This window comes from Mugil cephalus, chromosome 6 (assembly GCF_022458985.1).
Source record: "Mugil cephalus isolate CIBA_MC_2020 chromosome 6, CIBA_Mcephalus_1.1, whole genome shotgun sequence".
Classification (NCBI taxonomy): Eukaryota; Metazoa; Chordata; class Actinopteri; order Mugiliformes; family Mugilidae; genus Mugil; species Mugil cephalus.
In genome coordinates, this window is record NC_061775.1 from 2,765,299 (window position 1) to 2,786,600 (window position 21,302).

The window sequence follows — 21,302 nt, forward strand, 5'->3', positions numbered from 1 at the left end:
CTTTAAAAGACTAAAAGTAGGATTTTATGGTCTAGCTGGAAGTTCAGGGGAAATTTGCATTGCCATTGTAGGAGCTGTATGCGAGCAGTAGACACTCAAAAGAAGATTTCAAGCTTAAGACTTTTGGTCCTGAAGTGACTGTCTGTTACCCAGTCAAGAGGAACAAGTGTATGTCAGACTTAGAGAAAAGTGCTGGGAGCTCAATTGCATTAAAGCTCTTAGTTTGCCTGAGCTCCAATCTAATTGGATAAAGCTGGAAAAGCAGCTTCCAATGTGCATGAATCCATTTTCCAATTTTTTGGGGAGGAGAGTTGCTCCCCGTGTTCTGTTCCACCTCGTCTTTTGTCCTTGTCAACATTCCCCAAATGAGATTCCCAAAATCAGGAGGTGAGCACGCATGCACGAGTGCACAGAGCAAACATTGTCAGACAGACACACCTCTCACACCAGCATGCTGGCTGGCATCTCTTCTTTTCCTGTCCTTATTAAAATTCCATATTGAGATTCCTTCCTGCCACTCCGCCTCCCTGGCCTTGTCACTCAGCCACCAACCGGCGACAAAATCAGCAACTTTCAACAAAGGCGCACACATATGCATAGAGACACACACGGCGCACAATCCAAACTTTTCTTAAGACAACTCGTCCTGCTCCCGCCCTTTATGTGTGGGATGAAAGTTTCCTTTAGGTGATATGTATGAGAGCGTGTATGAGCATCTCCCCCTCCTGCCTTCACCCCTCTCTCCATCCCGCTCCCTCCCTTCTCATTGTCATTATTTTCCATGTTGTCCCCCTCTGATCTGCTGAGCCTTTGGGTGCTCTCTCTCCTCTCTCTGTCTTTCCGTGGTCCCTTTCATCTGTCAGGCGCTCCCCTTGGCGACCGCCACTGAGGGGGTTTGATTTCCCATCATGCCTAGCATTGCCTCCCTGACTGCGGTCCCCTCACTCCCTCCCCGCTCCCTCTGAGGCGAGTGTTGTGCCCCCGCGACGTTGGGCAATTATCCTCGGGAGTAATGAGGAGCGTCTCTCCCTTCGCGGTGCGCTGACTGACACCTCTCCCACTCATTTGTCAACAAATCAGACGGCTGGTGTGGGCGGCCATATTGAGCTGAGGGTTGTCGTTGGGAAGCTCAGGCTGAGGCGCATCAACGCATCTCTCTCTCTCTTTCTCTCTCTCTCTCCCTCTCCCTTTTTCTGTATCCTCCTCCATCCTTTCCTCTCTATCTCTGCCACCTCGTTATCTCTGACAGGGTGTCATTCGTTCCAACTCTCACTCCTCCTATGTCAGCCCTCCATACGCGCGATGTATTTGTGTTCCACAGCCACCAAGAAAAGTCTGACTTCCAAAAGGCCTAATGGTCATATGCGGCTAATGATCACTAAGCTGAATAAGTGACACTATTCAATTTATTTGTGTCAAAGTCAGTCCCAGCCAGCCGCTGTAAACACTTTCCCTAACTAGACAATAAAGAGCAGAGCGCAAAAGGGAAAATCTCTTCAGATGTCTTTACTCACAAAAGCTCCTTTCAATTTGTCACCTTTAGTCGATGCAGCTGCAGACGGTATATTAATGTCATTGGCCATCAGGCTGAGCAAGTGATTTGATGTGCCAGTTAAACTCCACACAATTCACTGCATAATTTAGAGATGTGAGATGAAGGACTGAGTCTGCGCGTCAGATGTGAGCAGGGAGAGCTGTGCATGTTTACATACAAAATGGGCATCAGATCATACGTTATACTTACAGAGTGGTTCTGTAGTCGAGTGTGTACTCACTGTGCTCTTTGCGCTCCTCCGGGCTTGATGACGCCTCTCCATCAGACAGCAGGCCGGACATGGAGAACAACTTCCTCCCTGAGTCCTCCCCAGCTTTGAGGGCACCTGCGAGGGAGCCAAAGTCAAACTCCTTCCCCTCCACCTCCGGAAAGCAACTTTTCAGCCTTTTGGCGGGGGTGAAAGCCGACTGATAGCCCCCTGACTCCCTCTCTTCCTGTGGAGAGGAGAAGGGCCGGAAGGCGCCCACACCGCTGTGGTTGAGCATGCTCAAGGTGGAGCAGTCCAGGTTTGGCGGGGTAAACTGAGGGTGCAGGTGGAGCAGGGAGGCCGGGAAGTCTCGTGACGGAAAGGTGCCTGACATGGGGCCCTGGCGCTGATACATGGAGGTGAAGGTGTAGGAGGCTGAAGGGAAGGGGAGGTGGAGGTCTTTCTCCACAGAGGCGGGTACACCAAAGGGCCTGGGCGCCTGACAGGGGACAGAGGCGTCTCTGCCGGCCTCAGCGGTCGAGGCTAGTACCATCAGGGCGGGGGAGGCCAGTGGAGCCGGCAGGTAGGAGGGGCTGTCCATCTTGAAAGGGCGGTGGAGGTCCATTCACCTCCTTGTATGCTTGTTCTGAGGAGAGGCAGGGGACAGGCAGAGAGAGGGAAAAGTATTCAGGAGGAGAGTTAAACATGACCTACAGCAAGACAGGGCGAAAAGAAAATACTAATCATAACAGATAGGTTCTTTCTATCAAAAAGTTACAAATATGACATTACTGCAAGAATAAATCTGAGGTGTATTATGAAAAATAACACATTTGACATAAGCTGAAAAGAGAATTATTTTACAGGAAATTGTTTCATGACCCAAAACGCCAAAATCTTCATCTCTTCATTTTGTGAAAAACACCAAGTCTGCAATTCTCGAGGCATTTTTACAATTACAGTTTTGGAGTAATTTCAGCAAAAAAGGGTTAGAGGAGGCCTCCTGTGCCTGTAAATAATTACGACGGAATAAATTGCCAATAAAACACACACGTAGCCGGAGCCTGAGAAGAGAAATTTAATAGTGAGGTCTAAACGATTAGATTAGGGGAAATCATAGAAACCTTAAGCGTTCCGGGAAAAAGGACGATTTCTCTTTTCCTTTTTGTTTTAATGAATCGATTATCTTAGTGAATCCATACAGTGTAAATTATGCGGATTGGCGTCTAGTAAAGCCGGTGTCACAGCAAGAACTGCGGTAATATAACACTTTCTCATCATTTCTTTTTGTTTGTTTTTTCAAATCCAAATTGTGAAAAATCAATCTTGCAACTAAAACAAAGGATAATTAAAATATTATACATAAGGTTTGATTTTGAGTCAAGCTGCTTCATCTAATTCGTCTTTTCTGTGTTTCTGTTTCTGTTTTAAGGACTAAAACGATTCGAAAGCTAGTCCGAAGTAAGGCCTAAATAGGAAATTAAAGTTTGGGCTTCACCCTTCACCCGTCTTTTAAGAACAAAAAAGCGCTTGCTCTTAAAATTTACTAGGAAAAAAAAAATTAAAGCTTGAAAAGAACAGACACAGTTATGTATGTATATATATATGTCAAAAGACATTTTCAAACTTGTCAAAATAAGCGACAATTTGGCAATGCCGTTACTTTTTACGCACGCCAGAGCGCAAACGAGGTCAGAGCTTATCCTGTCTATCCAAATGATTACTCTAATATTCAGTCTTTTCATCAACGCGTTTTAAAACTGATCAGAACTGTTTTGTTTTTTGTTTGTTTTTTTTTTCAGCAGCGAGAGCGCGCTAAGTTCCTTGTGTTTATAAAAAAAAAATACAAACCCTCACACCCGACAGAACACATGGCAATCAAATAACCAATTAAACCAATTAAACTAAATGAAGCTCTAATCACTTGTGTTATCGGGAAGCATCAGCCGGTACTTACCGTGATGAAGTACTCAAAGCGAGATTTATTTCGCCGCCAACTCTCTCACTCCGTGTCTCCTTCAACTTATAGTTAATTTCAAGGACGCGGCACTTTCTCCTGGTCGCGCAGGAAAGAGAGAAAAGGAAAAAAAAAACGTGCAGCTGCGGGCGGCTTTTCGGTCCTCCTCCAGATGTGTTCACGGGATGAGTTGAGGCTGTGATGCGCGTACTTTGGAGATGCACAGTCGCTGCGTTTCTGGGAAGGATCAAGGTGCCACTGAGTGGACTGGCTGCGGGTCGGGCTGTTTCTGTTGGTCTCTGTGTGACAATCCCCCTCTTTCCCTCTTACCCTGCCCTCTTTCTCTGCAGCCTCCCCACACCCCCCCAGAGACGCGCTGCCTGCGATGGACACATTCAATTTCTTCCCCTCCGTTAAGGTGAGTTACACTGAAATTGAGTCAAGTATTTAGTTTTGTTTTGTTTTGTTTCAAAAAGAAAAGGAAAGAAAAAAATGTTATGATGTGTTCAAATTTATATGGGAATATAAAATCAAACCCTGTTCTTTTCTTAATGAAAAGTAACCTAACTTTTTATGATCATTATCCTTTTATTCCTTTTCACCAAAATAACTAAAATACCAACACTTTCAAACTTGCTTAGCTGTATCACCACACACAATAAGCTTATAAAAGACACGCAAATTAAACTTCCCACCATAGAAATGCTGGAATTGAGTGCATTACGCACCAGTTCACCCATTCAGGCTACCACTTTTTGTGAGTGTGTGTTGGTGTCAATGCTTTGAACATCAGGTGAATGAGTTATCTTCTCCTCTGTGGCTCAGTGAGCCCATACTCTCCCCACCTTGTGTGATTGACACTTGGGAATATTCCCTTTTGATGAGACACAATGCAAACCAATGGCATTATTTGTCACAGATAATCTGCTTTCAAGTCCAACACATTACACACAGTGTAATATCTGCATTATTCATATCTGATTTCCAGCACATTGTCAGAAAGCACAGCTCAGAGCACCACAAATCAGCCCAAATCACTCTTAATTTGTTTTTATCGGTATTGGTATTGCTTAAAGACTTTTTGAAATAATGTAATTGAAATAATTCCTTATTCCCCGGAGCCAATCCAGAGGCTTTACACCGCTAATCTAATGTGACACGCAATTTCCGTCTCTCAGACGATTGCTTCCCCTCAGGTCCCTGTCTTTAATGAACAGCCATTTGGCTGTGAGCCTGTGTGTGTGCATTTGTGTGTGTGTGTGTGAGAGAGTGTGTGTGTAATCAGAGAGCGAGACACAGTCCTGAGATAGGAAATGAGTGAATTGGGAATATCACAGCCAAGAAGGAGACGCAAGGAAACGGGTTGAGACGAGACATAGCTAGAGATCAGTGGGTTCCTTGAACCAACTCAGCCTGAAAACACACCAGATAATTGGGATGTAAAAATAAATATTCACTCTCTTGTCCACATTAGCTAAGACTGAAGAGAACCACGGTTTATTCTGGACAGCTCATCTGGCCCTCAGGTTCTTAAAGTGCTCCCCAAGTTGGAGCTTTTCCTCTCACACCTAAAGACAGCCGGTTGGTGAAGAGGTGGAGGGCCAGACAGCAGATGCAGACCTTTAAATGGGCACATAAACGAGAGACCAGACTGACTCTGTAACAGTGCTGCCCTCGGACCAATATGGGGGAGTGCAACACATGTCTTCCTTGTGACATGGCAAGGTCATTACTCCACTTAGAGAGCACCCTCTCACTCACACATTGTTTTGTGGTTAGACAACTGCATGCCATCACACACCCACACAAACATGGAACTGGATTCCCAAATCAGATCCACTCAGAGAAAGTCTGTTTCATTGAAAATTGCTAATTAAAAGTAATCTTTATTGGCTGTTCTTGTTGGAAACTTCAGTTCTATTCTTTTACTAAGAAATGCCAAAAATATCCCAATTTGGCAGTTGATCAGTGAGCACATTCACCACAAGTGGCTCCATTGACATTGTGATTATTATTTCTTCTCTGTTACTCCAATTTGCCCCGCATGCTAGTGGCTGTGGGTGGTGTATAGTGGATGATGGGTGTGTGTCCTGCAGGCCCAGTGAAGTGTTAATGATGTCCCCGCTGCCTCAGCCAGGTTACGGCACAGGGGCCGTTAGCCGCCCAGGGTAAACTGCATGGCTCCCAGAATAAATTGCCACCCGAAGCCACGCAGGCTGGTCAGCCAGCCAATTACAGGGCTGCCCGCTCAGCTGAGGATGATGGGATGCGATGTTAATTGTATGCTTTCATTTTCTGGCAGGAGGTGAGTCACTTGGCTGTCTTTTTGACTGCCATGCACACACTCATGCACAAGCAGAGCGTAACGTCTTAATGCATGCAGTTTCTGCTTTGGATTATTCTGGTTGCCCCACCGTACACATTTCTTTTTTCTTGACCTAGCGGTAAAAGCAGTTTTAACAAGCATTTAAATGTTAGTTTCTGTGGTCTTCTGTGTAATTCTCAACAAATATGAGATGAGCTGAGGCGAATTAAATCAACATAATGAGAGTTCTTCACTTCTTTTATTAGGATGCCACAGGTCATTGGAGGAGTCTTTTAACTCCCTCAATGTGTAATTGGAGTATAGTACAGTCAATAGTCATGGTTTTGTTTTTATTGCCCTCCTTTAATTCCCAGGAGTTTTTGGGGGGACGGCATGGAGTAAATTAAGTTACTATTGTAATAATTTCCAACACACCAATTAGTGATAATTACTTTTGCCCTGTCCTGTTGCTGCAGATTGCCTTCAAAATTCATACAATGTTATGGAGCAAGAGAATATGAGAGCACCAGGTAGGAATTTTGTTTTAAGTGATTTTACCTGCTGTGAATGGAAGGAGTTGTGTTACAGTGGTTGTAACAACAAGTGCAGGATCCTCGGAGTGGCAGTATCAGTGGTGAAGATGAAGAGTGCTCAGTTCTCTGGAGTCAGTTGGGTAGTAGTTGTGCAGCGGACTGCTACACTCTCCTCAGTATATCAACATAGACTGTCTGGTAGCAGTGCTATGGAGAGAGAGGTTAGCTACTATATTAACATAGGGAGAGACAGCGCCAGAGCAGAGCAGTCTGCCAAAGACTAAGCAGTGGAAGTGAGACAGAGAGAGGGGCCATCGACCAGACAGCTACAAGATGGAGTGGAAGGGAACGTGTGAGAGATGAGCTGTCGAACATGTGACAATGTGTGTGTGCGCGTGAGTAAAAGTGGAAGTGTGTGTGTGTGTGTGTATACGTGTGTTTGACAGCTCCCCAAAGCAGCCAGTGAGCGTGAATGTGAGGACGAATACAGAGAGGTGCATTATGGTCTCAATCATTGATCGCTTCCTCCCAAGGGGGCTAGTGACTGCCCCCCCACACAGACACACACGCATTCACATGCACACACGCCAGTATCCTGTATGTTTTCACATCCACGACACTCTGCTGTCAGCAGTCCGGTAGGGTTTGGCTGTCCTCAACTTTGTGTCCACACTTCTGGGATGTCATTTCATCAGAGCACCGTGGATTGAAATGGTTTAAGAAAAGGCTATATGATAAAAAGTGAGGTGTCTGGCTTCAGGGAACCTGATTTTCAATTTTATTTTGACTTCAGTAATAACTAATTTTACAGGTCTTACAACTTTTCAATGTCGTGTCAGTCTACGGCATTCAGCTGCAAAGCCATGTGTGATCTTTAAAAGCAGATGTATAGCTCCATATTTAAGAAAGAGAAACCCATACATAGCAGGAACTACCAGCGACATAAAGAGTTAACCGGGGGTGAAAACCACATGAAGCTCCTCACAAATTAGCTGAAGGAAAACAAATGATGACAAGAATTTGAATCTTTATCTGCATCACGTTTGGACTACAGTGGTAGAACTTGTTCTGATCAGTGGAGCAAATTTACTGTTGGTTTACCTCATTTTAACAAGGCAGTGACAAAAAAAACAAACATAAAAAAAAACTTGCCTACTTTATCCTATGAAAAAAAATACAGCGTTAAGGCAAACGTGTCTGTGCAGGACAGACACTGAAGTGAAAAGTTGTAGGAAAAGTGTCCACCAATTTGTTATCCTCGCTGACTTCCCTCCTTAATCTTTAGCCTTACAGTATGTAGCCACAAGGCAAACAGTGCAGACCAGTGACAGCCTGTGTCCTCAACCCACAACCACTTCAACCTACACACATAAATACAACGCTGCCCACCACCAAACATCACACCCTTTCCCCTCCCCTCACTCCCCGCCTCACCCATCCAGCCAGCCCGGGCCCCGGTCCTCGCTGCTCTCTCACCGCCACGAGGCTGACACTAATGTGACACTCTGGAAAATAATTACCAACAAACGCACTGCTGACTGCAAACAGCTCGCTCCCCTCAGTGGACTGTCACTAGTCATTAGTCTGAACCCTGGGAGAGGACAGGACCACAGAGAGGGGGAGTGGGGGCTGTGGCATGATGAGGAGGAACATACCATGTGTGGACGAAAGAAATAAAGAGGAGGAAGGGAGACCTGACAGGTAAGACAGAAATAATCTGCTTTGCAGTTGTAAAACATGTTAAAGACTGCTGTGAGCTTACTGTGTTGGAACTGAGTTTTTTTTTTCTTTTTTTTTGGGCCCAGGCGTCATCATTGGCCCCCTCTGCTGGTTTACATTGTATTAAGTGTGGCATGGTAGCAACACCTGGTCCACTTTGCCCAGGAACCAATATACTGAGCACTCACTTTATTGGCTCCTAGTGTGGGCAGTGTCCATCTGACTTCCACCAGGAGCTCCCAGGTCTGAGGGATTTAAAGGATAACAGGTGTTGGAGTGGATCTGAAGAAGAACACTGAGAAGTGAGAAAACAGAGCAATCTAAGGTCCAGGTAAGCAAAGCGGCTAAATGAAGAAAGGGCGCTCAGCCTGAAAACTGTTCAAGGTGGCAGCAATTCCAACACAATTACCCAAATGCCAGAGGGTACATCAATTCTTTGAACACCAACCCCCCTCCCAAAGACTGTTATTTGAGTTGCCTTGGGGGCAGCCGTGCCAGTGAGAGATTAAAAATTTTTTAGAGCTTCCACAATGGCCAATATTAAAATGTCTCGATAGATCTGCCTGGCTATTTTGATTGGTAACTTAACCCCTGACTCCTGAGCAAAAAAGACCCATTCTCCGTGCTATTGTCAGCGGGCTGGAGTCTAATTCTTGTATGATTCAGGCTAATGAGACGGTAATAGTGTCCTGTGTGTGTGTGTGTGTGTGTGTGTGTGTGTGGATGAGGAGGTTATTACAGTGTAGTGGAGGGAGGGCAACTGCGAAGAGGGAGCTGAGGGTTCTCATTGTTCAATAATTGGAGGATACAAGGTTTAATCTGTGAGCAAGAAATAGTTCCCGCTCTTTAAAACGCAGCAGAGGTTTTCATTGATTGTTTCCATATAAACAAGCAGACTTTGATTGAAATAAGAGTTCACGCTTCTCTTTCTCAGGTCAAGACAGTAGGACAGAGCGAGAGGCGAGGAGTTAGAGAGAAAGTGAAAATGTGTCTGTCTGTGTGTCATCCAGCCAATGGCTTCATCCAGCCTTATCCTGAACCATGAAACCATAGTGCATGACACCCTTCTATGCTCTGCACAGATATGGCTATTCACTGTTAGCACAGAGATTTGACAAGCTAGACTGCTCTCACTCAACAGCCTGGGTCAAATGGATGACTGTCACAATCTTTTTTTATCTGTCTCTCTCCCTCTCTCTCTCTCTTCATCGCCTCTCTCCGTACACCATCCTTTTACTCCCCACTTGCCACCAATCTCCCAACTTTGCCTGTTCAAATTGACAAATTCAACCAGCTACAGAGGAATAAATGAAAGAGAGAGAAGAAAACCTCTGAAGGGGATAATCTTTGCAGAGGGAAAGATCTGGTTGACTGGACGACAGGTCAACACATTCATCTGCTGTTCACAATGTAAACATCCAGATGTAAAAATGGTTCACGTTCTTACTTTTTTTTTTGTTACTTTCTTAGAGAAATATCTTTGCTGTGCTGTTCACTGTCCAGACGGAGATGCCACACTTAGCCAAAGAGGAGTCTGTGCTCAGTTAAGATGCCACTAACTATTTAAAGTGATTATTTCCATTCAGTATTCTACCAAACAATCTTCAAGATAAGCTTCTCCTAAATCACACACACACACACACACACACACACACACACACACACACATATATATATTTGAATATGATTGTGGAGGAAGGAAAAACAATACATACAATAAAACATATTGATCTACCTGTCTGGAATAAATGTGCATGATTCATTTTCATCACTGGAGATTCTTGTTATTTGACGTTCTTCATTTTAACGATTGTCGTGTGAAACGATGTGCTGGCCTGCTCATTTCTTGTATCCGATCCGTCTTCTAAACCTAACAACAAACAACAAATATAGGTATGCGTTGCCCTTGTCTACCTCTCCTCTTGTGTGTCGTGTGTACCTACCTCTAAGCCTCAAGTAGTCCCTTCATGTAGGCTGTGATTTTGTGTGTCAAAATCCTAATCACCGCACAGACTTTAGCGCGTCCACACATACACACACACTGTCTATCGGTGTTCAGTCAGGAAAAGGTCTCTCAGTCGTGCTCTGTGAGTGGCCTCTGCTCAAACAGATCAATAGACACTGGCACGTCTCTCCACCAACCAAGAGAAAACAATTAAAAGCCATCGATCCTGTGCCAGGCTCCTCCATGAATATGCATGTGTCCTTGACCTTCCCTTGGAGAGGAGAGCAGTGAGAGAGAGAGACAGATAGACTGACAGACAGGTATAGGAACTCTCTTTTTTTCCTCCCAGTGTTAATATTAACCAGGTTGTTGTATTTTTATCAGCCTTGTGTTATTCTTCTCTTTGTGAATCATCTCACATTAGATCTTAAACAGGTTTCCTGTGATTACGTGACGCAAATTGTCTCGTGTAAGCTTGAAATTAGCTGCTCTTTTGTAAGCCAGTTTAAGGCACGGATTGCTCTTTTCTGAGTTGTGTCAGGAACAGAGATCAAGTGGTCCCACAACAACTGTCCCCTCTAGCCCTCCCGCTGCTTGCCTCTTTTCTAATTACAGATGTGTGACATGCACATGGGGACGTCTCCATGTTAGCACATCACTGTGCCTGTCCTGACACATCCCGTGGTCACAGCAGCAGAGGCTGCAGGGGACAGCCCTGCCCTGTCCCCCGTCACTGGAGATTAGCATTAGCATGCTAACAGGACCCCCAAGGGAGTGCCAAGCTAAGGGTCAGGCACACAACTGTCAACAGCCTGCTTTAATTAGCCGTGCCTGGTCATCAAGGAACTGTGTTGATGCTGGCTCTATGTTCAAATTCCAGTTTATTTACATGTTATGCACAGTTTTATACAAAAATATAATTTTGTGGGTTTCGAGTGCTTGTAACTGAATAGATTTAAGTGTGACAGGTGTTGCAGTTGAGTATAAAAATACGACCCGTGCATCCTCTAATCCATCATTCATCATCAATTCCCATTCCCTCCTGACCCAGCCTTCTTTGCGTTTGCTCTAATATTGAACATCAGGAGTGAATCGTGTGAGTGCTGACATGTCACACCGGCTGGCTCCTAACCTGACAGTATCAAGTCGGTGTTGTCATAGGCCTGAAGACGAGGTGAGAAGCAGAGTGTGTGAGAGGTAGAGTGTATCGTCAGTCAGACAGTGCATTATCCAGCTGTTCCATGGCTGTCTACCTTTTTCTGTGGTGGGGTAATGGGAGTGTCACACAGTAGCAGACAGTTGGAGTCTCACTATTCAGCTGAGAGGCCACATCCATATACACTGCCGTCTAACTGACTGCCAACGCTGCCGATGCTGTCCTGTCGGCCCCACAATGACTGTCAGTGGCAACCTGGGGGTTGGCTGGCGTGGCTGTCAGCGACTGGTCACAAAGCATTTACCTGCTGACAGAATTGCAATTAGTCCAGAGAATGTTGTTACAGGGAGAAAGAAAAAGGGAGACAGAGGGGAGCCAGAGGGGGGGTGGGTGCGGGCAGCAGGAGAGACAGGCATGGGAAGAGTGGAGGGAGGGAAAGGACACAGATGGAGAGTGAGAGGTGGGTAGATAAAGAGGAAAGAGGGTGTGTTTTGGGGTGGTGAGGAGGCAGAAAAGAGATGTGGAGACACCAGGAATGGAGAGTGAGAGGTGAGTAGATAGAGGAAGGTATAAGAAGAATGTGAGGTATTTGATCTCTGAAGCATCCATCGCTGTGTGCATGAGATTGGCTCGTAGCATCAGGGTGCCTGTCTGTGGTCCAGGTCAACACACATTTACTTAGTGACACCATCCTAATGAATCTCTCCAGACATATCACCCCATCACCCACGCAGAGCAACCGCCAATGACCTCCTGGAATAACTAGTCTCTGCCTCTGAAGAAAGAGTGAAAGACAAAGTAGAAAGGACGCCTGTCTTTTCATATGAGGTCTCATTACAGCACATGATAGCTCTATGGTACCTCTACATCTGTTCAAATTTCAACACATCCCCATTTTTCTGGCACAAAGATTTCCACAGAAAAGAATCAGTGGTGGCCAGTCCTTGTGAGTTGCATGACTATGTAACATTCTGTAGCCTCACACAAAGCCAAACCTGAGCGGCTTTCTTTCAAACTCTGGAACTCATCACCATCCACTAATGACCTCTCTCCCTTCTTCTACAAGCTAGTAACACTCCCTCACGCCTTTCACTCCACAGCTCTCTCCATCCCACAGTCTTTGTGTGTGTGTACTTTCTGCCTGATAAGAGAGTAGCAAGGGCTCCTCCCTGGCCCCTAAGGGACAGACGGAGCGTGACCGAAACTGTAGTCCCAAACCAAACACAAGTGGAAATTGGTCTATGGACCAGGATCAATAGTGAATTAGCCAGTACGCTGGTTCTGTGGAGGGTTGCCGAGCTCTGATCTGATGATCCATAGTAAAAGGCCGCAAGTGGAGAATTGAGACGAGTGCAGAGGCAAAGAGCACTTTGGGGTTCTAAGAGGCATCCCTCTATCCAGTGGTGACCTACTCATATTGAAGTTCCCTTCAAAATGTATGTTGAGCACCACAACTGTCCAAAATTATAAATTTACATTCATGTGAAAATGACTTTTGAAGTCTGTAGAGAATGTATCAGAATTGATTTGAAGCAATTAAAGAGTCACTATGTCACAGAGATATTCCATTCTAAGAACAGGCCGACTGTTGTCTTGTAAGCCAGTGGATATCTTGGCAAAGACTTTACATTCCACTTTACAGTCCAACTAGTAATTTTGTCTATTCCTAGGTTTTTTGTTCCCTAAACATCTAGTTTAAAGTGACTGTTTAAGATATTTTCTTGTAATGTGTTCCCTTGGTCACAGGAGCAGGGACACAGCCTTTTTACCAGACTTTTTACCCGAATCCAACCAAAACACACTCAGCATGATTTGTTAGTCCCAATACAAATGGAAAGCATCTAATACTCATGTTTTGTCTGTTTACTATGTCTAAATCTGCTCGCAAAGATATCCTAACTGTTGTCCACTGACAAGGACTGAAGTTATTAAATTCTACTATTCACCTGATTCAGCTCCTGTTTGCTCATCAGAAGTTAATTTATCAGTCTAGATGAAGCTCTCACAGTCCATGTACAGCACTAATGCATAGTCCCTATTACAGACAGAAATATTAAATGATTATTAATCATGAAAGAGTATACATTAAAGATGTGTTTCTTTTCACTGAGAAATAGACAAAGGAAACAAATAAATGTCATCAAACCAGAAAATTCAACATAAACACGATCCGTGGTACAGATGCTGTCTCTGGGGGTTTTCTGAGGCCACGGTCATGTCATGTTGTGCTCTCTGTGGTGCAGGTGTTAGTGCTCCACTAAACTAACCCTACTGTTCATCACTGCCTGCCCTGATCCCAAAGGTGTGTGTATGTGTGTGCGTGTCTGTCTGGTGATTAATGAGCGGCAAGGCCTGATGGATTGTCCTGATCACAGAAGGGACACAGTGTTGAGGAGACACAGACACACCAAGTCCTGATCCGCTGCTCTGCAACGCACACACACATGCAAATGTATGCACACACACACACAAACAGATATTTATCGACCTTTTGCACTTATTCAGATGTCACAAACTGCTTCAAAAAACGTAAGAAGGACAGATATCTTTGCCGAGTTTGTAGAACGTATATACATTAGAGAGGAAGTAAATAATGTTATCAACACAAGCAGTGAATAGTGGCGTGTCATGTTGTCATCCAGCAAAAATGCAAACACTATATCAGTGGATGGCTCCTCTATGTCACCCAACTGCCTACTGACATTGGCCAGGGCAGGCATCTAGACAGTGAGAGAAGTTTCCAGAGGTGAATATGTGGCACACAACTTCTGAAGTCTAAGCAGACACTGTAGGGGATTACGTGTACCTGTGTGCTGATGTGTCTGTATTGTTCTGTAATTATGCCACTGAAACACTAGGCGGTATCTGGCCAGCTGTGATGAGTTTTGACTTTGTACTTCCCACAGTGGCGAGTGGAATAGAGCGGCTCATGTTGGAGATTGAAGATAATAAACGTGGATCACCAAAACCTTTCACTGAAATCACTGTGGCACAGAATATAGAGAAGAGATCTGAGTAGACGGAGTGCAGGAGCCTAAACAAAGAGGACTTTCTGTGTCTGTCCTGCCACTGAGTAAGTAAATGCGTTTTGGACCAACCACAGCCATTATGGTCCACATTGCAAGGGGCGTAGATACATTTCTGAGGAGGTGCATGTCAGGTTATGGCATAGGGTCTGGAGCTACGCAGGTAAAACACCGGATAGAGAATACACAAACCCTCAAGCACAGGCCTCTTCTGTCAGGTCTCTGCAGATGTAACATGCATGTTTCTTTCTTTCTTTCTGGGTTATTGTGATCTGAATCCACTTTGCAATGCTCACCGTTTGACTGAGTTCTTAAGGTGATATACATCGATAAAACAGGGCTTTCTTGGAGCCAGTGAATCACATTTGGAATATCCCATTTTGCAACTCAAACACATGCAAAGGTGCAGACGCACACACACACATCCACGTTGTCCCCTCAAGCGGTCTGATAAGGTTGCCTTATCAGAAAAGAAAGGGGAGGGAGGAAAGGGGGGGGGGGGGGTTGCTGTGTGATAATGGCTTTCACCAAATCCCTCCTCTGTCACAGATTAAAATGCCTGCTTGGAGAGCATTAGCAATCTTTCTTTTCATCTGTCTCCTCATTTTTTTCTCTGCCGGTGAGTGCCATCGGATTTCTGGGCCAATCTATTGTCACAGGCCTGCCACACATACAAGGAGAAGTCAACCTCAATCTGATAGGCCATTGTCTTATTCTCCCCATCGCTGATTCCTGCTCATGGTATTGATCGCAAAGCTGTCCCCCTCACATCTCATCACATCTCTGTGTGTGAGGGAACGTGTTTGTGTGTTTGTGTGTGTGTGTGTGTGTGTGTGTGTGTGTGTGTGTGTGTGTGTGTGTTTGCGCCGGTGTCAGTCAGTCTGATGGAAGATGTGGTCAGTGTCCCAGTGGAAGACTCTTTCTATTGGGGGAAAATGTCCAAATTAGAACTCTTTTTTTGTAATTACTGAGATCTATATGTGGCAGGGTCGCATACCGGAACTATGTAGAATTGAACCCAGCGGACATCCACCTAATCTGGTCAGCGTGGGTGGGTATCAGGAGATCACAGAAGTGGAGAGAAGAAGAAGTCACTCAAAAACTGTAACACTGCTTAGCCACCTTCCCAGTAACCCCCTCCCTTTGCCTCCTCCTCACTCTTGCGCCTCCTCCACCGTGCCTCACAGGCCCGTCTGTCACCCCTCTATAATTATGAGGAGTGAGAGTAATGTGTTGCAGTATGAATAGGATTGTCGGCCTGATTGTGATGTATAGGCTTTCATTACCATGTCCAGGCCTGTGCCCTTCGCCATGTAGGAAATCCTATTTAGGCCCTAATTTGGGAGCCTCCCCGACCGTCCCGCCTGATAGCAATCACACACAGTAATTGTGTGCTGGGGCAACTGACAAGAGTGGAGGCAGACGTGGAGAGAGGGAAAAGAAAGAAGGATTGGAGGAGAAGGAGGAGGAGGGAGGAAGTCCTGACAGTGATATATCTGCATAGTTTGGTACATTATTCAAGTCATCCTCTGCAGAATATGTATGTTATTTTTTTGTATATATCTACTTATTTTAAGGTGGTTTGTTAGCAGGAGAATTATTTAGAGGCACTCACATTAAACCTCGACACATTCACATACATGATTTGGGATCGTATAATGGACAATTGGAGGGGTTCTCCCTTTCTCCCTCTTTCTTTCCGCTTCAACAATGCTACATGGCTAATTGGGAGGAGAGATCATGCTAACTCGATAATTATGATTTATGAGACAATCTCCAATGGATATCGCGCATTCTCCCCTGATTTGATGACAACATATAACCAGCCCTCTAGCAATCAATATTTGTACATTTTCCATGTCTAACTTGTTAACTTTTTTAATATTTCATTAGTTCCGTTTTAGAGGGGAGTGATTCTCTGCACCAACATTTATGCAGATCTCACTCCACTTATAGGCTTGTAGATAATGAATGTCTAATTGACTCATTTAAATACTGTTTGCCTGCAGGAGGGCCTTTGCATTAAATGTTTGATTGCCCTCATATTAACTGTCATTAATCCCCTCTGCTCTTAATAAGGACTTTATGAGGCTTTCTTAAAACTTCTCATCTACATCACTGTTCCCTTTGCATAATTAAGTAGAATATTCAAAAATATGGAAATGAAGGAGCTCTCAGGATTTGACTAATGGTCTTTGTGCCACAGACTTCTAATTATAGGCAAACCTTTGCATTTTCTGTTCAGCACTGGGTCATGGTTCATTAGCTTGGGTCAGTCTGGGTCAATACAGTTAACTGTTCTGTTTAATGTCCAACTTGAGCTGACTTTTCACAGCACATGCAGCATTTGACCAAACTGGGCTGAGCTATTCCCATACCTGTTGTGTTGGCTGACAAGATGTTTGGCACATTCCAGTGCTGCTGTGTCCTTTAAAGGAAGATGTACGGCACACAGGGAACTTTTGACAGCCATTACAAAGTGTCACTGTGCCAGAGTGGGTGAGAGACACAAACTTGTCTGTGTTTATAGCTTAACTGATCCTCTTATTCCTGCTACTCCTCCAGTCTCTCTGCTCTGCCCTAATCTCTCCGGGGTCTTACTGGCCCAGGATGACAAATGGGAAGGAGAGGCCAGCCAAGCGTGGGCTGTGTGGAGAGGCTCAGGACGGGGTCTCACTAAGCTCCCACAGCTACGCCCTGGATCATCTCTGACATGGCCTGCACTAACCCCAAGGACGTAAAGGCCACACACATCACACACAAACTCAGGTGTCTGCACAGGACCTGCAGCCCCACATGTATAACTCAAAACACATCTCCATACACACAGAGAAACATAAAAAGAAATCAACTTCTGATCAGTGTACTGCACCCGATTGATTTGTCTCACAGGCACGTTGAGGCTGATACCTTGTTTTACATGCGTGCACATACATACACCTACATCCCCTCACACTTTTCTGCTACTCCAACAATCCAGGGCAGATTTGTGAATGTCAGCCCAGAACTGATGTCACCAGATAAAATCCAGCAAGCTCTATTTTAGTATACACAGTCCAGCTCAATAAGAGCATGTACTAAATGACTGCAATGTAATGAATGGCTGTGTGGCTGTACGCAGAGCTGTGACACTGACAGGGCATGAGAATGTAATGCGTGGAAGCCCCCCACCCCCCCACCCCTTCTCTCGTTCGCTCCATGCTCTTCTGCGCCCCACTGCCTCTCAGCCACGGGATCAGCTGCAGGCGCTAATGAAACGTCAGTCAGGTAATTGAGGCTCTGGTGGTGGCGGGCCAGCCAGGCAAGTAGTCAGCCTGTGTGGGTGATGACACTGGGATGCCAGGAGCTACGGTGTCCCACCAACCCCCTATGGAGCATCACAGGAACTGCTCCAGGACCCAGCGAGGTGGAAAACATTGCATTTATGCTGACATTTCCCCACGTCGTCCTGTTTGTGCTACAAAGACGTTTGAGCGATGAGCAGTACAGTGTGTACTGGTAAGTTGAGTCGTCAACTTGATCAGAGATTGTTAACTAGCACAGAAAATGCTGTTGGTGAGGATGTTGTTTTACCAGCAGCCTCGCTAAAGGAGTCATAGGTTAAAATCCTTTGTTATTGCACCCCAGAGTGATCTTACCATCCCTGCCATCCGCTGACCTGCTCGGCACCCCAGTGAGTTATGGGTAATGTTTAATTCCCCTACCGTGACAGCTGTGGATCCGCATGGTAAATTGGATTTTTTCTCCCCTCTTTGTTAGAATTGTGCTTGTGCAGGTAAAGAGAGGGTGAAAGACATTCCCTGCACTGCTTTGGCAAGGTAACTCTGTCACATATTGTTCAGAGCCTTCTCTATCTCTCGCTGACAAATCAAATCAAACTGGTTTGTTTCTGGGGGCTGATGGGAGAACAGAGTGGAGCTGATCTGTCCAAGCAGGCCTCGTTTATAGTCAGTATGCAATCAAAGCTCAGTCCTGTGTAGGCCGCATTCTCCTCTCCCTGCTGTGTGTCCTTGTCTTTGTTTTGTATATCACGGCAGACAATAAAATGAAAGAGCTGGTGCAAACACATTCTAGCTGATGATCAAATGCAGGTCATGTTAGAAAGTTAATTCATTTAACACTCAAATTTAACTGTGGATCAAATGTGAAAGACTTTTCTTTGCTTCCACTGAGCTCTGTAGAACGTGTTAGCACCATTCAGCTTGCTTTTCTCGCTTAGACAGGCAGATGTTTTCAGTCTGATAAACCTACTGTACCGTACACCCCCCAGATTGTAGCTACACAAATTGTAGCTAAAAAGAGTGAATAGTGATATTGACATATGAAAGTGGTCTGATCACATTTCCAAAAGAGTTTTGCAAGCACATGTAGTTGATGTATACTTTTGTAGCGTAGAAGTCATACCAACTTCCCTGCACACCAATTCTTGGTGAAAAGTTGACGTTGAATCGCTCCGTTTGAAACTGATTGTTTGGACAGCCTCTATGCTGTGATGAAAAGTACAGTAACAGGGATGTAGTCATCCATCATGTGTCATTTTTTCCCCCTCTACATTGGTTGAAACATGCCCCATCATTAAATAATGAAATCCAAACGGCTGATACCAGATTCATATTCTGATCAACTATGTATCTAGCTTTGTATAACTAATGTTATAAAATATCTATTAGTAGTTTTTGCAATAAACATCACCCTAAGCCCAATTTGTCCTTACCTTGTGACTACACAAAGACAACTCTTCCTGTGAAATGACATTTAACAGCGCATCACTTACCCCCCGTTCTTCATTCAAGGTAGGACACCTTGAAAGACAACTGGAGATGTTCCCAGGAGCGGTGCAGAGCCGGGGAATAGGAAGTCCAGATTTAGTCCCACACTCTGCTCCACTTCACTCCACTCTCTTCTGCCTCCCTGGGGCTTTAATGTGGAGAGTGGACAGTGGGGTTAATGCCTAGCTGTAAGCACTGCTTAGTAGTAGTGATTGGGTTTGTGCTGTAGCGGGCCTTCAAGCACCCGCAAAAAAAAATCCAGTGGAAATGACTTCTACTGTCCAGCCCTGTGGGCACTTTATTTTCCAACCTGCGGTTTCAACTCTCCTGCTCTTTGTTGCAGCTCACTGTCCCAGAGGACACGGGTGAATTTGATGTGGAATGATGATTAAAAGTTTTCTCCCTCAAGGTGACCTAAATGCTGGAGAAGGTGAATGTCAAAGAGAGGGACATGAAAGTCTGTTCTGTTTTGGACATGTGACTGCCAAATTTTTAACTCAGGAAATCATCCTCTTGTCTTTACACTGCTGCTAACCGTTCCTGTTCCTTTACATTATAGTCATTTGTAATTGCATGTGACATGATGGGTATAAAGCCCCGCTCGACAGAAAGGAGGCATCAACAATCTAATCATTGTCACATCAGCGATTACCTCAAGGCGTGATGTATTTGAACAATGTTCTATCACATCTGCGATTACCTGCCTCTCCCTGCCATATGTCCCACAGTACACATCTTTCCTCTTAACTGTGTGTTCAATCACCACCACCAGCTTCGCCTGCTGGTGCAGCCGAGCAGCCCCTCGACAGTGACGTATGTCGGCGATTAGCCTGGATACAGTTCAATTATGATAAAAAGCCAGCACACCTCTTAGGCCGTGATTAAAGCCTCAGCCTGGCCTTGATAAAGAGATCCCATCTCAATGCCATCACAACCACATTATAAGACACTCCTGAGGTGTTCTGCCTCATGCTTTTCACATCAGTGTTGCAGAACGTACACTGTAGCCCTGATAGAGCTTGTGGCAGACTGAGATGGGGGCTGCTGGGGGTCTTTATCATTCACACATGGCTGATGATGCTTCCCTGCCCACCTATTTTCAATTTAGACTAGTATTTATTAATAACCCCTACGTTCTTGATGCCTATCTTACAACGTACCTGCCATATAACTTAAGATGGCCTGAGAGTAAGAGAGGAGAGAGAAGCCCCGGTTTTGATAAATGGATGAGCAGCGATGAAAAGAAGATATCATACGAGCATGAAAAGAGAGAGGGACAGAGAAGAGCATTAATCCAACACCAGGCTGGTAGAGAGAAGGAGTGAGAATGAAAGACAGAGAGAGAGAGAGATGGGGGGAGGAGGAGGCAAAAGAAAGATAGCCTTTCGGCTGTGTTCTGTCAAGGGAGAAATTACACATTTACGGAGGTTTTTTCAAGCAACGACGGCTTCCATAGATCAAACCGCTGGATTTATGAGCCAATTTTCAACATGAAATATAGACACAGAGAATCCATTTTACCCATGTTTACTTGCCTCCTCTGACTCTTTTCTTTCTCTCTCTCAATCAAATGGCCTGCAGTGTGTGAATGGGTTTACTCTCGCAACCTTAGCAGCGCTTATTAGAGCTGTAAATGAAGATTTGATTGATTGCAGCTATCTGATAAAGCAATGTTCAGTGGTGATATTATTGAGTATTTGAACCTCAGCATAGGTTTCTGAAGTTGAGAAGTTTTACTTGATCCTCAATGAATTTCTTCTTAAGATCAACAAAATCAAACTTGATGTAAAATTGATATGTGTATATATATAAATATATACACATATACACTGTATGTATATAGTTTCACACACATCTATTTTTTATTATTATTTTGTGTATTTTTTATTATTTTTTATTATAATTATTCTTTGTAACCCAAAAACTATGTACGTAACCCTCAGGTTTTCTGTAACAGAAGAAGTAGCATGTTCATAAAAATAAGCCCCCAAAATAAGGGAGACTGAAACTTGAAGTCTTTTAGCATTATAATGAAGACAGCAGCACCTGAAATATCCAAATTACAGCTACATGTACATGTATATATACTCACACAGTATGACCAAATAACTGTGCTCCCCTCTTCTGGGCAAACACATTCAGAATTTGCA

The 21,302-nt window shown here is 44.6% G+C and overlaps 1 protein-coding gene across 3 annotated transcripts in view; it reads right to left on the bottom strand.

Moving 5' to 3' along the window:
- LOC125009499 (E3 ubiquitin-protein ligase RNF220-like) overlaps window positions 1-4,013 on the bottom strand; it is a 28,749-nt gene extending 24,736 nt beyond the window's left edge. For all 3 annotated transcript variants that reach the window (XM_047587518.1, XM_047587517.1, XM_047587516.1), the window contains exons 1-2: window positions 3,700-4,013; window positions 1,776-2,388 (exon numbers count right to left, since the gene is read on the bottom strand). In XM_047587518.1, coding sequence (XP_047443474.1) covers window positions 1,776-2,367 — 592 coding nt within the window. In that variant the 5' untranslated portion in view covers window positions 2,368-2,388; window positions 3,700-4,013. The remainder of the gene's footprint in view (window positions 1-1,775; window positions 2,389-3,699) is intronic.
- Between the last annotated feature and the right edge of the window lie 17,289 nt (window positions 4,014-21,302).